The 16,328-nt window shown below is 40.1% G+C and overlaps 1 protein-coding gene across 4 annotated transcripts in view; it reads left to right on the top strand.

Annotated features, from left to right (window-relative positions):
• Arhgef12 (Rho guanine nucleotide exchange factor 12) overlaps positions 1 to 16,328 on the top strand; it is a 138,488-nt gene that overhangs the window by 110,574 nt on the left and 11,586 nt on the right. For all 4 annotated transcript variants that reach the window (XM_059267682.1, XM_059267680.1, XM_059267681.1 and 1 more), the window contains 9 exons: positions 138 to 292; positions 1,533 to 1,679; positions 2,613 to 2,698; positions 5,569 to 5,694; positions 7,611 to 7,725; positions 9,906 to 10,006; positions 12,843 to 12,920; positions 14,221 to 14,296; positions 14,790 to 14,957. In XM_059267682.1, the coding sequence (XP_059123665.1) occupies positions 138 to 292; positions 1,533 to 1,679; positions 2,613 to 2,698; positions 5,569 to 5,694; positions 7,611 to 7,725; positions 9,906 to 10,006; positions 12,843 to 12,920; positions 14,221 to 14,296; positions 14,790 to 14,957 (1,052 nt within the window). The remainder of the gene's footprint in view (positions 1 to 137; positions 293 to 1,532; positions 1,680 to 2,612; positions 2,699 to 5,568; positions 5,695 to 7,610; positions 7,726 to 9,905; positions 10,007 to 12,842; positions 12,921 to 14,220; positions 14,297 to 14,789; positions 14,958 to 16,328) is intronic.

The raw sequence follows: 16,328 nt of genomic DNA, 5'->3' as shown, positions 1-16,328 counted from the left end.
GCTTCATATACGTGTATGTATATATATACATGTATCCATGTATACAAGAACAAACATAAGAGATTTGTGAGTCTTTTGTTGTCCACTTGAAGCCCTCAAAGAGAATTTGCCGTCTGTTTGTTTGTTTGTTTTATTAGGTTTGACAGCATCGCCTTTGGAGAAAGTCAGAGTGAGGATGAACAGTTTGAAAATGACTTGGAGATGGATCCACCCAACTGGCAGCAGCTTGTTAGTAGAGAGGTGTTACTGGGACTGAAACCTTCTGAGATCAAAAGACAAGAAGTGATTAATGGTAAGTTTAATCATCCATTGTTGGCCATATACATTGAGATTTCCAGAATGAAGCAAATCTCTCAGCCTTTGAATTTGCTTTGTTTTCTATTGGCCTTTTGTTTTAAACAAAGACAAAATTAAACTAGATGGGTTATTCTTGAGCCTTTAAACATAAGCAGTACAAGTGTACAATTTGTATTTATAACCTAAAAAGAAAGGGGGTTTAGCTGTCAGGATCCTCAAGATCCATAGCATTGTAGCTGTGGAACTTGAAAAGCATCATTAGGACACTAGCCCTGAACTACCTCGAGGTGGTGTTGTAGGCAGAGATGATCAAGAGTGAGCTACATTTAGGAGATGAGTCGAGCAGCAGCAAAGAGAACGAGATCAGGGTTTAGAGCGCCCAGGTGCAGTGCTTGGTTACTGACACAGTTTCATTTATGTTGCTGTGACAAATGAAAAGTGGCAGGGGAATTCCAGGTTACAGGCCATTACTGAGGGAGAAACTGAAGCAGGAACTCAAAGCAGCCAGTCACATCCCATCTACAGTGGAGCAAAGAGTGTCTGCTCCTATGCCTTCTGTCCTGTGTGGTCCCAGATCCCCTGCCTAGGGAATAGTGTTGCCCATGATGTGCTGGATCTTCTACGTCTTTTAATAAGACGACTCCACCTCAGATACACCCACAGACCAACATTTACTCAATTAAGGCTCTTTTCCCAGGTGATTCTAAGTTGTGGCAAGTTGACATCACAGTTACCCTAACATGTACGTAACAAGTATGTGACACGTATACTGTACCCTCCGCTATCCCTATGATTTGATTTTAATAAATATCTTATCTTTGATGACATTGAGCTAGTTACAGTATGACTCCAGAAATGAGGTTTTATGGGTAAATATAGAAAACTAAATCTACTATTACTTCTGAAGAATGCTTAAGGCTATATGTTATTAGAATTTACTGTATGGTGTGATAAGTTCATATTGTAAATGGATGATTTGGGGGTAACTTAATTAACTTTTAAATACAGAATAGTTTTGATGATACTGTTCATTAGTTTGCTGTGTAGAAAAATTTCATGGAATCAGTGTGTTTTTTTTTTTTTTTTTTTTAGAGACATGCCATCCTTTCTAAATGTTAAATAATTTGTTACATAATGCATTTGCTGCCTAATAACAATGAAATACTATATTTGGTCCCATGGAATTAGTCTAAATAAAGCAACATTCTATGTCTCCTTTTCCCCTTCCTGCCTAGAATTGTTCTACACTGAAAGAGCTCATGTCCGAACACTGAAGGTTCTTGACCAAGTTTTCTATCAGCGAGTGTCCAGAGAAGGAATTCTGTCACCTTCAGAACTACGCAAGATTTTTTCAAATTTGGAAGATATTCTTCAACTTCATGGTAAGAGAAATTGACTTGTGACCATTGTGTCTACATTTCTAGTAAAGACTATGACTATGTTAAGGCACCTCTATAACACGGTAAAAATAGTTGAGTTTAATTTTATGCATATCTGACATCGTATGTGAACACATCCTACAAAGAGCCATGATCGGATCTTTGACTAAATCTTTTCCCCCATAATTAACGTAATATTAACATTGGGATTTTCTTGTCTACAGTTAGTACTTATAGTGAAAAACATGAGTAGTCATAATTACTCTTGAAAATGCCCTCTCAATTACAGTATATAGTTTTTGTAGTTTTAAAATATATATTCCCATGTAATAATAGGCATGCAAATATATTTTATACATAGTAAGATTAATATTAATCCCATGGTTGGATAATTTTCAGAAACAGTTTTATAGTTTTGTTGCTTAGGACACATTTTGTGTGTCTTGCCTTGTTGGAGACACCTGGATCTACAGGTAGTAGTAAGACGCTCTTTTCCCTGCAAGTCACTGCTTCTTTATGACCCGTGATATTCAGTTTGTCAACCAAAGCAATGCTTTTTGTGAGCAATTTCAGATTTCAGTGACATGTAGGGTAGTGTTTATATCCAGGGTTTTTCTGAGGTTGGCTACAGAATGAGGCCTTGAGAATAAATACATACTTGATGCAGCCACACTATAGGCACTATACTAGTTCCTAAAATACAGGGTGTAATGCTTTAGGACTCATTTCCAGGAAGAGCTTTTGGAATCTAGCTGTGTAAGGGCTGTGTGCAGATTACATTTTTATGGATTGGAGCAGCTATACTACTTGGAAAATTAAAATAAAATAAAATAAAATAAAATAAAATAAAATAAAAAGTTATCTACTTAGTTCTATCAGTAATTTAGACTGAAATAAGCATGGACTTACCAATTTTCTTCCTTTTTCCTCCCATAGTTGGGTTGAATGAGCAAATGAAAGCTGTCCGAAAGAGGAATGAGACTTCTGTTATTGATCATATTGGGGAAGATCTGCTAATCTGGGTAAGGAAATTGAGAATTTCTTTTAATACTTTTACAGACACTTGATCAGATTCAAGGGTAAGTAATAAATGCTTCCAAACTGCAAACACATCTATTTTGCCGAGTTAATATGCAGAACTAAAAAGGGTCCAGAGCATTATTTCATTAGTTAGTTTGTTCTAATCAGTATGCAATCAGGCTAAGTGCTTGATTTCATTGAGATATGGATACACTGGTTCTTTATGTTTTAAAGGCTAAAGAGTAATGTATCTTACAAATTTAAGTGATCCAGAATTTGTACCATCTTCTGTTGTTCAAATCTTACAGTATTAGGCAATTATAGATCATAAGTGTCAGTAGTGAAAATTACTTTTTCTTTTTTCTAATATAAGGAAAGAATCCAGAGGCTATAGTAACTGTCAAATTCTTTCTATTTCTTCATCTGACTGACTGTACAGATTGATTTTATTGTACGTTTTGATTGTACGTGTGTGTGCACCGCATGTGTGTCTTGTGCCCACAGAGGTGAAAAGAACGCATCAGATCAGATCTAATCTGGATTCTCAGGAACTATAGTTGTGGATGGTTGTGAACTACCATGTAGGTGCTGGGAACCAATCCCTGGTCCTCTGAAAGAGCAGCAAGTGCTCTTAATTACTCAGCCATCTCTTCAGTCCCTGACTGTCAATTTATATGGAACAAAACTGTGTATAGTTCTTGGGGCAGTGGCAGTCAAAACACGTGGCTTCTGTTCTCACAAAACTTACGATGGAAAAACTGTGGGGTTTTGTTTTGTTTTGTTTTGTTTTGTTTTGTTTTAGTCAGGGTCTCATAAGTTAGCCCTGGCTGGTCTGGAACTCTTTTTTTTTTTAAATGTGACAAGGTCTTATTGTGTAGCCCCAGTTGATTTGGAACTCATAGAGACCTACCTGCCTCTGCTCTCAAGTGCTGAGTTAAAGGTATGCCATACCATGCCTGGCCATTGATTTAAACTCGTGTGTGTGTGTGTGTGTGTGTGTGTGTGTGTGTGTGTGTGTGTGTGTTGTGTTTTTTGTTTTGTTTTGTTTTGTTTTGTTTTTCAAGACAGGATTTCTTTGTGTAACAGCTCTGGCTATCCTGGAACTAGCTCTGTAGACCAAGCTGGCCTTGAACTCACAGAGATCCACCTGCCTCTGCCTCCTGAGTGCTGGGATTATATTCTCCTGGCTCTAGATGTTTCTTTTAAAACACACATAGAAAGGTGTTCTTTTGTTTTGTTTTTCAGTGCTAAGACTAGAACCCAGGGCTTTACATATGCTAGGCAAGCATTGTACCACCTCTGGTCCCAAGAAATGTATTCTTAACCAATGTTGTATTAAAAAATGGAGGGAAAACAGGATTAATAAACCTGTCTGATTTATTATCTGTTGCATATCAAGGGTTGATTTAGGGCAAAATAGTCATCGTAAAAACTAAAAAAAAAAACAGTAGGTCTTTAGATTTGCATTTAATATTCTCAGTTTTTGGTTTACCTATTTTTTGTGGTGCTTGGCTTTGTGGCCAGGGCCTTGTACATACTAAGTTTGAAATCTAGCTCTGAGCTCTGCCTTTGCCTCCTCTCCTTGTGTATTTACAACTTACTCCTCTATTGTAATTGTGGGGGAGGGCATGCATGTGTCAGGGTGCATACATGGAGCCCAGACGACAGCTCCTCTTGGGAGTTGACTCTTTCCTTCCAAGTGGGTTCTTGAGATCAAACTCACGTGTCAGGCTTGCTTGGCGAGCGCTTCACCTGCTAAGCCATTTCACCAACCCCTCTCCTACTATTTTGTTTTGTTTTTAAATTTGAAAGTTTTCTATGTGAATACTATATTTACATTATTTCCAACTTCTATGTCTTCCCCCATTTCTTCTCAAATTCATGATGCCTTTTGTGGTGGTATTTTACTTGTACTGAAATGTGATTTTAATTGTATGTTAATAAATAAAGTTGCCTGGGGGTCAGAGTTATAGAGCCATAGCAAGTGCGTGGCGGTGGTGGCGCACGCCTTTAAGGACCTGGAGGGCGGTATATACAGGCAATGACAAGGCAGTCACGTGTTTAGTTTACAACCAATGAGAAGGCAGAACATCTAGACTATTTAAAGACATACACACAGGAAGTAGGCCTCTTTTTCGGAGAGCTCTCTTGGCTGAAGCAGGATAGCTGAAGCAGGAAGGGTAAGGCTCTTAGTTCTGACCTCTTGGCTTTCTTCTCTGAATCGGCTCTGTGTTTCTTATTTAATAAGACGGTTGGTTACATCTACAGCCTTTTATGATTATTTTGGTACATACATCCTCTTGCAAGCACGCACACACACATGCACACAAACCTACTGAGCCCATTTAATGGTGCTCTTTCATGTGTTTGGGATGAACACTGGATTGGAAAACCTTTAAAGTCTCTTACGTGGAGAAAACAGATTCTCCCTGTCTCAGTAGCCATTGAGTGCCTGTAGTTCTTCAGCTAGGGTAGGGGCTTTATGACATTTACCCTATCTGGGTTGGCCTATCAGCTGGTTGTGTCTTGTTTAGGTGGTAATATTGTTGATTTTGTGGAAGCAGCATCCCTGTCATGTCTAAAAGACTATCTAGCAGCAGGTGTCCTGGTTCTCTTACAGTTTGTTCCCCCACCTTCATTTGCGCCTTCTGGGATTTTCTCTGACCCTTACTTAGATATAGGCATTGCTTTGAAGGTTTACTAACTGGGACTGGGCACCATTGATACTGCGTGCACACACCAAGTTTTGTCTCTTGTCATTTGAGAATGCTTCCTGGAATGTCTAAAGGATTGTAGTCATCTCTCATCTTACTTGGTCTCATGTGTGCTCAGTATCTTATTCTCTCTTGTCTTCTCTGCATTCTTGGCACAGTTCAGTGGACCAGGGGAGGAGAAGCTGAAACATGCTGCCGCTACATTCTGCAGTAACCAGCCTTTTGCTCTGGAAATGATCAAGTCTCGTCAGAAAAAGGACTCTCGATTTCAGACTTTTGTGCAGGTGAGTTGAGCAAGTTATGTGATTTACCCCCTCCCCCTAAAAGTTACAAGTTTTGTATTGATTATAGAATGAACTTGAAGAATTCTGGCTTAGAGTGTTTCATTTATGTTAACAATATTTTTCCCCTTCATTTGTGTTTTTATTTTATGAATATGGATGTTCTGTCTGTATTTATGTCTGTATACCAAGTATATACACTATCCTCAGAGGCTAAAAGAGGCCATTGAATCCCCTGGGACTGGAGGTACAGATAGATATGAGTCGATGCCATGTGGGTGCTAGAAATTAAACCTGGGTCCCCTGGAAGAGCAGCCAGTGCTCTTAACCACTGAGCCATCTCTCCAGTCCCACCCAGTATGTTGACATTTTAAAAATGCTTTACATTACTTCTTAAATTACTGGAAGGATAAAGATGATTTGAGAATGACAAATAATAAAAAAATACATATGAAGATTGAAATATTTGACATAGATAGCCACATTGCCATAGCAGTTTTAATTAGGAAAAGGGCATATTTGTTCTGTGGGCATTCTCCACTGAGCTATGTGCCTAGCCCTTTTTATAGTCTTTTGAGGTAAGGGCTTTTTAAATTGCCCTGGCACATTGCTCTGTAGCCCATGCTGGCCTTGAGTTTACAGGCTGTGCCACCAGGCCTGGCACATACTCACTTATGAAAAGCATATTGTTCAAATTTGAGATGATTTTTTGTCAGGCTCAGGAAGATTTCAAGAGTGCTGGGGTAGGGATAGAAACAGATAAGAGTCTGGAGCTGTGTTTCCCTGGCCTTCTCCATCCACCTGCGTGATTTATAAAGTTGTTTGGACATCAAGCATTCATTTCCTTTTGCTGTGTTTAAGTGACAGTCAGAGTTTTTGTGGTTTAAGAATATGGCTACAATTTAACAGGAGCCTCTCCTTTGGATTTATCAAAATGTAGGAGAGAGTTGTAGTCTCACCTGAAGCTCAGCTAAGCCCTGTGCCCCCCCTCCCCCCAACAAGGTCTTCCTTTCTTGATTATTGTTGTCTAAGAACTAGTCCCAGCTCCTAGAGAATACCCCATTTCTCTTCCTTGTGGCCTCGCAGGCAGGTGACTGACGGGTTTTTTTCCCTCCCTCCCTTCCTCCCTCCCTTCCTTCCTTCTCTCTGATCTAGATTGCTAGGGGGCTGAGAGGTGACTCAGAGGTTAAGAGCACTTGCAAGGACTGGAGTTGGGGTTCCAGCCACCTCTGATCAAGTCAGCCACTCTCCTTTGTTTTGATTAAATCAAAGTCAAGAGATAGTAAACTAATTATAGAACGGATTCCATCCACACTCAAGGGGATGGAGTTGCATACACCACAGAGTGGGGATCTTGGAGATACCTTAAAGGTTTATATTTTTATTGCACAAAGCCATGCTCATTCATCTGTCACTGCTCTTTGCTAAAACTGCAGACTCTGATATAGTTGTGACTATATCACAGACTAGCCCACAGAATCTGAAATATGTATGGTCACATTACTTTAAAGTTGTAGACCTCTGATGCATATCAACTGGCATATCTGGACTAGTGACCCATTGTATCTACTTGGAGCGGTGGATAATAAGCTAGTAAATGAACTTTTGATAGGAATGCCAAGCAGGAAACTGCCTAGATTTCTGAAAAGGAGGTTAAAGTTGTATAAAACAAAAGAGTTTATCAAGGGCTTTCAGCCCTTGTTCAAACATACAGCAAACCCACTGGTTAGGAGTTTCAGGCTGCCTTGGAGTATACCATTAGAGAGGATGTGGTAACGCTTTTTCTTTCTTTAGAAACATGTTGATCTAATAACCAGACCTCTGCTACAGTGGGCACTTCTAGTAAATAGCTGATACATATTTAGTAATTATTTGTCCTAATTTGAATTGTGAGTTGACGTCTTTCTCTTTGATTTTAGGATGCTGAGAGTAACCCTCTGTGTCGTCGTCTTCAGTTGAAGGATATCATTCCCACCCAAATGCAGAGGCTTACCAAATACCCACTTCTTTTGGATAATATCGCCAAATACACAGGTACAGCTTTTTTGCTGAAACAAAAATAGGGGGCCAGAGAAATGGCTCTATGGCTAATGCTTTCCCAAGGTCCCAGCACTCACACGTGTGGCTCACCATCCCTGAACTCCAGCTCTGTGAGATCCAACACTCTTTCTGGTCTCTGCACACCCATATGCATGGAGACACTTATACAGAGACACACGTGTGTGCAAACCAAAGAATATGTCCCGCTAATAAATAAACAATCTTTCATAGCTTCCTGGTGCCTAGAATTGATTTCTGCCAGTGGTATGGCAGAAATTTTCTGACAAGACAGTGAAGTCTTCTTCAGCTTGTTTGAACTATGTCCTCTAGTAGTAGCAGCTCAGGCGTGGAGTTTGGCATACTGTGGTACATGGGCCACATTAAGGTCACTGCCTGCTTTTTATTTCAAAATTATTATTCTTTAAAGAAAAAGTCTCCCAGAGCTCATGCTCGTCCTGAACTCTATATATAGCTGAGGGTGGTCCTGATGCTCCTGTTCTCACCTCCTAGGTGGTAAGATTGCAGGCATGCACCGCCACACCTGGACCTCACTGCCTGTTTTTGTCAGTAAGGCTCTATTAGAACACAACACATCCAGTCCATCTGTTTGCATACGGTGTTTGAGAGCTTTTGCACTCAGCAGCAGAGCTCAGTATTTGGAGTAGAGGTCATTTGGCCTGGAAAGTATATAGTAATTGTCATCTGACCTTGTCTAGGAAAAATCCACCCATCTTTGTGCTAGTATATATAATTGTTTTGAAAAGGCTTTATACTAGGTCAAGAGATGTTTTGTATCTAAAAGTACTTTTATGAAGCCAAACAAATGAATTAACATTCCAGCTTTCTCATCTTGAAAAGTGAAATGATTCAGAGTTTTATGTTCCAAATTCCAGTTTCTTACACCTGAGACTAGGAATGCATATTGGGGATCACAACCTATGATAACCTGCAAAAAATATGGCTTGACGTTTTATTCGTTGAGTTTCGCTCTTTTTTTTTTTTTTTTTTTTTTGAGACAGGGTTTCTCTGTGTAGCTTTGCGCCTTTCCTGGAACTCACTTTGTAGCCCAGGCTGGCCTCGAACTCACAGAGATCCGCCTGGCTCTGCCTCCGAGTGCTGGGATTAAAGGCGTGTGCCACCACCGCCGGACGATGGTGTTTCACTCTTAATGCATCTGTGAGTGGAGCTGTTGCACTGTTTGAAGATTACGGCTTTGACTCTAGTTTGGTTGTTCTTTTTAGTGTACAGATGACAGAGCATCTGTGATATTGGTGAACCTTTTAGCACTACTAGTGTTGTAATTATTCCTTGCTTTAAACATGGTCTCGATCACAAACTTATTCTGGAGTTCATCAGAATTATTATATAAAAACGAGTGCATAAGAGACCCAGTGGTTGGCCGGGGGGCGGTGGCGCACACCTTTAATCCCAGCACTCGGGAGGCAGAGGCAGGCGGATCTCTTTGAGTTCGAGGCCAGCCTGGTCTACAGAGTGAGTTCCAGGAAAGGCGCAAAGCTACACAGAGAAACCCTGTTGAAAAACCAAAAAAAAATAAAAAAAATAAAACAAAATAAGTAAAAGAGACCCAGTGATCATAATCATCTAGGTTATACACTGTACGGTTCCAGGGGGAGGAGAGAGTCCTTGCTTGTTCAGCTTATAGAGGCCTTTCTTGGAAATACATAACATTGGGGTTTTAATGTGTTGTATAAGACATTAGTCTTGCATCTAGGGCTCTGTATTGTGATTTCTCCTTTCTTTTTTCAGCCTATCTGTATTGGGGGGTTGGATTTGGTTTTTGTACATGTTAGGCAAGAAATCTACCAATAATCCACATTGCTAGTCCCTTTAGAAAAATTATTTTGAAAACCTTGTCTCGAAAAACCAAAAAAAGGGAAAAATTATTTTGAGACAGGTCTTAGCATATAGCCAAGGCTAGCCTCAAGCTTGCGGGCCTCCTTCCTCAGTCTTATAAGTAGCATGTACCTTAATACCTGTCTAAAAACTACCCGAATAGAGACTGTGACATAGGTTTAACATAGTGTAGAAATGTCCAAGGTGGTAGTATATATCTTCTTATGTTCATTTGAATCAAATGAAATTGTGTGGGTGGGTGGGTGTACATTTCCTTTTTTCCTAATTGTTTCCATTTTCTGTCTCTTCCTTGTATTTAGAATGGCCACCAGAAAGGGAAAAGGTGAAGAAGGCTGCAGATCATTGTCGTCAGATCTTAAATTATGTAAATCAGGCTGTCAAGGAGGCAGAAAACAAGCAGGTAAAAAGGAGAAGCAAGATATGCAGGATGGGTATATCCAGAATCTGAAGTACCTGAAAGTGTCATTATACAGTTAATTGATGAGCAGGACATTTGTTTGCTGTTAATAGAGTAGCGGGGTCCAGATGGTCAGAGATGTAGTTCCATCTCTAGCTCCACCTTTGTTCATTTGTTCCTCTTTACCTAGCAGGTATTTGTGGAACATGTACTGTGTGCCGGGTGGAGAGGACTGGCTGTGTGAGAGAATGGAGCTTAGATTGCAATGTTCATGTCTTATGTTGGTTGTGAGTATGTGTTACAATGCAGAGCTTCCGGTGCTGTGAGTGTCTCATAGGGGCCACGCCTAGTTTGGACATGTCAGGTAGTATTTCTCAGAGAAAGATTGTTTGAAGAATTAATGTTTGAACCACACACTCTGAACAAAGAACAGAAATGAACCAAAAACAGTTTGAAGAGCAAGCTAGATGCAGAAGGAACAATATGAGTAACTCAAAGATTAGATGAGGATTGAATCATACAGGGCTTTTCCTACCATATTAAAGAATTGAATTTCTGTTTTCCTCCTTTTAAAATTTTTTATTTTTAATTCTTCTCTCACACGTTACAGAATCAACTGTAAGCAGGGCTCACAGGGCCCACAGAGCCTGAAGTGACAGTCATGGACCCTGTGTGGGTCTGAGCGAGGTCCTCGGCAGATGTGTCATGGTTGCTAACTTGGTGTTCTTGAAAGACTTGAATTTTGGTTTTAAGAGCAATAGTACCTTGTTACTAAGGCATGAATCAAATTGCTCCATGAAGAGTAGTCTGAAGGAAGAAGGAGGGCGGTCCAAGATCAACAGTGGTGTAGAGCAGTGTAGAGCAAGGTGGGGCTAGAGAAGTGCTTAGGAGGCCCAGCTAGCAAAACTTGCCGACTGACTGAGAAGGATGTGAAGGGATGATGTCAAGAAGAGATGCTCAGGTTTCTGGCTGGTGTGTGTGGATAGAGAAGAGGCATGGAGAAGCCACAGGCTTGTGGAACAGCAGGTGGAGATGTGTAGTGAGCAGCAGGTGGAGATGTGTAGTGAGCAGTTTCCTGGAGGGGCCTAACTCTAATTAGATTAAGCTGAAGATAGAATGTAATATTGTGGACATAGAGAGGTTCTTCATGTTCGTGGACATGGTTGTCATTTCTTAGGAACCGAGTGTGACAGATTTACTGGAAAGGCCTTAGAAAAACTGTACAACTCAAAAGTATTGTTTGGAGTGCAAAATGATGAAACCCCAGGAGGAAATATGGCAATGTCTATGTATATTAAAAGGGCCTGTATCTGTACTTCTGACCTTTGGCCTGGCAGTTCCGTTTGAAATGATTTACTGAGGAGGTATGAAGGTGAATACCTACAAACAGACTTGTATAAGAATTTTTATGGTAGCTTTATTCATGATCTCCCCAAACTGAAACCAGCTCAAGAATTCAGCAGGAGAGTAGGTAAACTAATTGTGGTATACTCGTAGAATATAACTTAGAAGGCTACCAGAGGTATACAGAATAGATCTAATTAACATTATAATGAGTGAAAGAAACCAGACATAAAAGAACACATACATATAATTCCATTTGTGCGAACTTGTAAGAGACTAAACTAATTTGTGATAGGAAAACAAATAAGTAAAGCAATTGCCACTGGGGACATAGTGTAGAGATAAACTAGGAAGAAATAATAAGGAACCTTTCTGGGACCATACTAATACTGCATGTCTTGGTAGGAATTTGAGTTACACAAGTGTATTTGTCAGAATTCATGGAAAAATGCACTTAAAATGCAAATCTTACTATGTGTAAAGTTTTTTGTTTTTTCAAGACAGGGTTTCTCTGTGTAGTTTTGATGCCTGTCCTGGATCTCGCTTTGTAGCCCAGGCTGGCCTCGAACTCACCAAGCCTGGCTCTGCCTCCCGAGTGCTGGGATTAAAGGCGTGTGCCACCACCGCCCAGCACTATGTGTAAAGTTTAAAAAAAGAACTGAAGGGGCTGCGAAGATGGCTTAACAGAAGAAAGTCCTGCTACCAAGCCTAACAACCTGAGTTCAGCCTCTAGCACCCACACGGTAGAAGGAGAAAACTGACCCTCCCACAGATTTTCCCCTGACCTCTATATGAGGCCCCTACCATGTCCATACACATCAATTGTCAATCAGAACAGTGCCCTACAGACTTGCCTAGAGTTTGATGGAGGCATATTCTTAGTTGAGCTTCACTCTTTCCAGATGTGTCAAGTTGACACAAAACAGACACAAACCAGCAGTCAGTATACTGTATGAACAGAAAAGAGGAATGTGTCCTGCGAGGCTGTATTATTCTCCCACATCTTGTTTTAAAAGGCCTGATATATACACACAACATACACAGAGACAAGCATGCTCATATACACGTGTATTCTGTTTGCATAGGATTTTCTCAAAGGTCACCCAAGAAATGAATGTTAATGATTACTCTTTAGAGAAAACAGGAGGGGAGCCAGGGGTAGGAGGAGACATACTTTTCATTACGTACATTATAGTACCTTCTGAATTTTGTACTGTGTACATGGTTTACATATTCAGAAAATAGGTATAAGCTTCCTAGTGGTCACCAAGTTTGAAAAGAAGATTGAGAAGGGACTGCTGGAGATGAAGGGGAGACTCAGAAAGTATCACCAATGATGGGGAAAAGGTGTGCTAGGAAGGAGTGGGCTGTCTGTCATATCTGTATTGCAATGACTCTTGTAAATTGCAGATTTAAGACATTTATGTCATTTAGAATGAAAGAGTTCATTGATGCTCAAAGCCTTAACCCTGGCTGTATCCTGTTTAATTTTCAGCGCTTAGAAGACTACCAGCGTCGCCTTGACACCTCCAATCTCAAGTTGTCCGAGTACCCAAATGTTGAAGAGCTCAGGGTGAGAAATGGTCTAATCCTAATTAAAACCATAAAGTACAGAGTGCTAAAGACCTGGCAGACAATGAACATCGCAGTGGGAATGGCCATCCTTGCAGGAGTTCTGCCTTGTAGATTGTCTGCATTTGTGACTTCATTCTGCTTGCTGATGTCTGATGCGTGTCCTTTCATCTTTACTAGTGGAGGATTCTGGGAGAAACGGTAACTGTGCGGCAGGAATAGTTAGAAGACTTGGGAACACTAGTTATTAATTGATTTTAATTCCTCTGTACTTCACTGTTTCACTACAAGAGCTTTTCAGATCATTTAGTCAAGATCATTTTTCCATTACACTTTTGAAAAGCATGAGGGTCGAAACCAAGATCAGAATAGTTAAATGTTTACTAATTGCTACTTCTTATGCCAAGGCTTTAGTATTAATAACCTTTTTAGGATATTAAGCCTCCCCCCCCCACCCCCCACCCCCCCTCCTCCCCTCCCCGACAAGGTTTCTTTGTAGCTTTGGCTGTCCTGGAACTCACTCTCTAGACCAGGCTGGTCTTGAAACTCACAGAAATCCCACTGCCTCTGCTTCCAGAGTGCTGGGATTAAAGGAGTGTGCCACTACTGCCTGGCCTTAAGTTATTTTTTTTTGTTTTGTTTTTGTTTTAAATACCAGTTTACTGGTAGTTGCATTGGCAGACTTATTTGATATCTATTTAAAATAAACTTATATGTCATATATACTAGTTTTATCAGAAAGCACGCTAATGTATGTATTCTCTTACCTGCCAAAGAGTGAGAATTCCTCTTGAGATGCTAATGCTAAAACATGGCGCTTTTACTAATAAATAAGTTTCTGGCAGAGACAGTAATTGACATTCTCAAATGCTGTCCTTTAAAACTTTCTTTGGGAGGCTAGAAAATGGTTCAGCAGTTAAGAGTGCTAGGAATTAAGAGTTCTAGAACTCAGAAGCCTTGTAAAGATACGTGCACACAGCAGCAGGCACCATCTGCATCTGGTTTACTCCAGCTAAGGAGTGAGGGCTTGTTGTGGTTCTTTGTAATGCCGGCCATAAGCTATTACTCATCTGGAGGGAGGTTTGGAGAGAATACTCATGAATGTTTTTCCATAAAATTCTTCTCTTTTGTTTTAACTCTGACTGTTCCATTTTCAAGACATGTAGCAATACCGTGTTCAAATGTAAATGATATTTTTTCTATTAAGACTGTTTTGAAAATATACTAATTATGCTGACTGTAACCCCACTGATGAAGTAGTCTTGGAAGTAATTTGTGTACTATTCTTTTTACTTCGGCAGAATTTGGATTTAACAAAAAGAAAGATGATTCACGAAGGGCCGTTGGTTTGGAAGGTGAATAGAGATAAAAGCATTGGTAAGTCTATAGTCCCATCAGTGTGGAGCAGAGGGAGAGAAGAGAGTAGGAAAGTCTGCTGGTGGGAAGCAGACTCATTCACAGTTTTCAGTAGTTAGCAGTGCCATGCTACAATATCTGAACCTTTATAGGAGATCTGCTTGTGTGTTTGTGAAGTGTAAAGTGTGTTACATACTCATTTAGGAATGTAGCAGAAAACTGTCACACTTCAGTTATATTTCCACATCTATCTCCTGATGAATCTCTGCAGTGAGTTTCTGTAGACCAGTATCTTTCAAGTTCTTACAGTGAGAGGTCATTATTCTTTAATTCTTGTAACTCTCATATTGATATTTCCACAAAACATACTAAAATGAATTATTAAAAATGAAATTAAAGAAGATAGTTTGCTAATCAGTTTTTTTAAATTAGCTAGGTTTTCCAGAAATAATTTCTTTGTCAGATTATTTTAAATTTCTGTACTTAGTAGTTTTCTCTGTGTTTTTATTTTTAGATCTTTATACGCTGCTGCTGGAAGACATTCTTGTACTGTTGCAAAAGCAGGATGACAAACTGGTGTTACGGTGCCATAGTAAGATTCTGGCATCCACAGCTGACAGCAAACACACATTCAGTCCCGTCATTAAGCTGAGCACAGTGTTGGTTCGACAGGTGGCAACAGGTGGGTGTGTCTGCTGAAGGATGCTGACTTCTAGATTCACTGTGAAGTCACGCAGGGTACTCAGTGCTGAAGGATGCTGACTTCTAGATTTACTGTGAGGTCACGCAGAGTACTCAGTGCTGAAGGATGCTGACTTCTAGATTCACTGTGAGGTCATGCAGGGTACTCAGTGCTGAAGGATGCTGACTTCTAGATTCACTGTGAAGTCACACAGGGTACTCAGTGCTGAAGGATGCTGACTTCTAGATTCACTGTGAAGTCACGCAGGGTACTCAGTGCTGAAGGATGCTGACTTCTAGATTCACTGTGAAGTCATGCAGTCCCGCAGGGTACTCAGTGCTGAAGGATGCTGACTTCTAGATTCACTGTGAAGTCACACAGGGTACTCAGCGCTAAAGGATGCTGACTTCTAGATTCACTGTGAAGTCACGCAGGGTACTCAGTGCTGAAGGATGCTGACTTCTAGATTCACTGTGAAGTCACACAGGGTACTCAGTGCTGAAGGATGCTGACTTCTAGATTCACTGTGAAGTCATGCAGGGTAAAGGGTAAAGGTGAAGTTAAGCAGTGTTGCTTAAGCAGCAAACTGACTTCAGTAGTTTTGTTGTTTATATGTGTAAAAACTTTAGTGAAATTTGCCTCTTGTTTAGACACTGGATTGAAATTTCACACCACCAAATTATTTAAGACAGTTGTCTCAGTGGTTTTCTGCATTTGAAAATTTAAATACACTTACTTTTGTTTTTATTCTGTTCAAATTGGTGATAGATACCAGGAAAGACAGTGAGTACTTTAAGGGTAACCTAAATGAGAAGGCTGTCATTAAAATAGTATGTTTGTTCGTTTGTTTGTTTGTTGGGAAAAGGTGAAAATTGAAGAGGTGGGTGAATTTGTTTGTTTTATTTACTTTTATTATTTTATGTGTATGGGTGTTCTGAGCCACGTGTGAGTCTGATGCCCTTGGAGGCCAGAAGAAGGCATTGGATCTCTGGAACTGGAGTTACATATGGTTCTGAACTGCCATGTGGGTGCTGGGAACCAGCGTTCTTAACTGCTGAACCATCTCTCCAGCCCCAAATGTGGGCTTTTTATAGCAGTTTAAGTTGACAAGTTATAGTTGAACTGTATTAGGATGAGATCCTTTATGTAACTTAATTTCATGACAGCAAACTTTGTCACCCCTTTTTTGCAGTGTTCTTCAAATATTCTTAAGAACTTGGAAAAATGGCAGTTTAAAATAAATGTGAAAGGAATAGCATTGGGTTCAGTGTGTGTTTTCATATAAGCATTTTAATTTCAGAATTACAGGCTTGATAGAACTCCAAAGCACATTCTACTTGGGCAGGACATAACCTTTATTAAGACAGAACT

This window comes from Peromyscus eremicus, chromosome 7 (assembly GCF_949786415.1).
Source record: "Peromyscus eremicus chromosome 7, PerEre_H2_v1, whole genome shotgun sequence".
NCBI classification, from domain to species: Eukaryota; Metazoa; Chordata; class Mammalia; order Rodentia; family Cricetidae; genus Peromyscus; species Peromyscus eremicus.
Note: the sequence above shows the minus strand (reverse complement) of the source record. Positions and strands in the feature narration are given on the sequence as shown.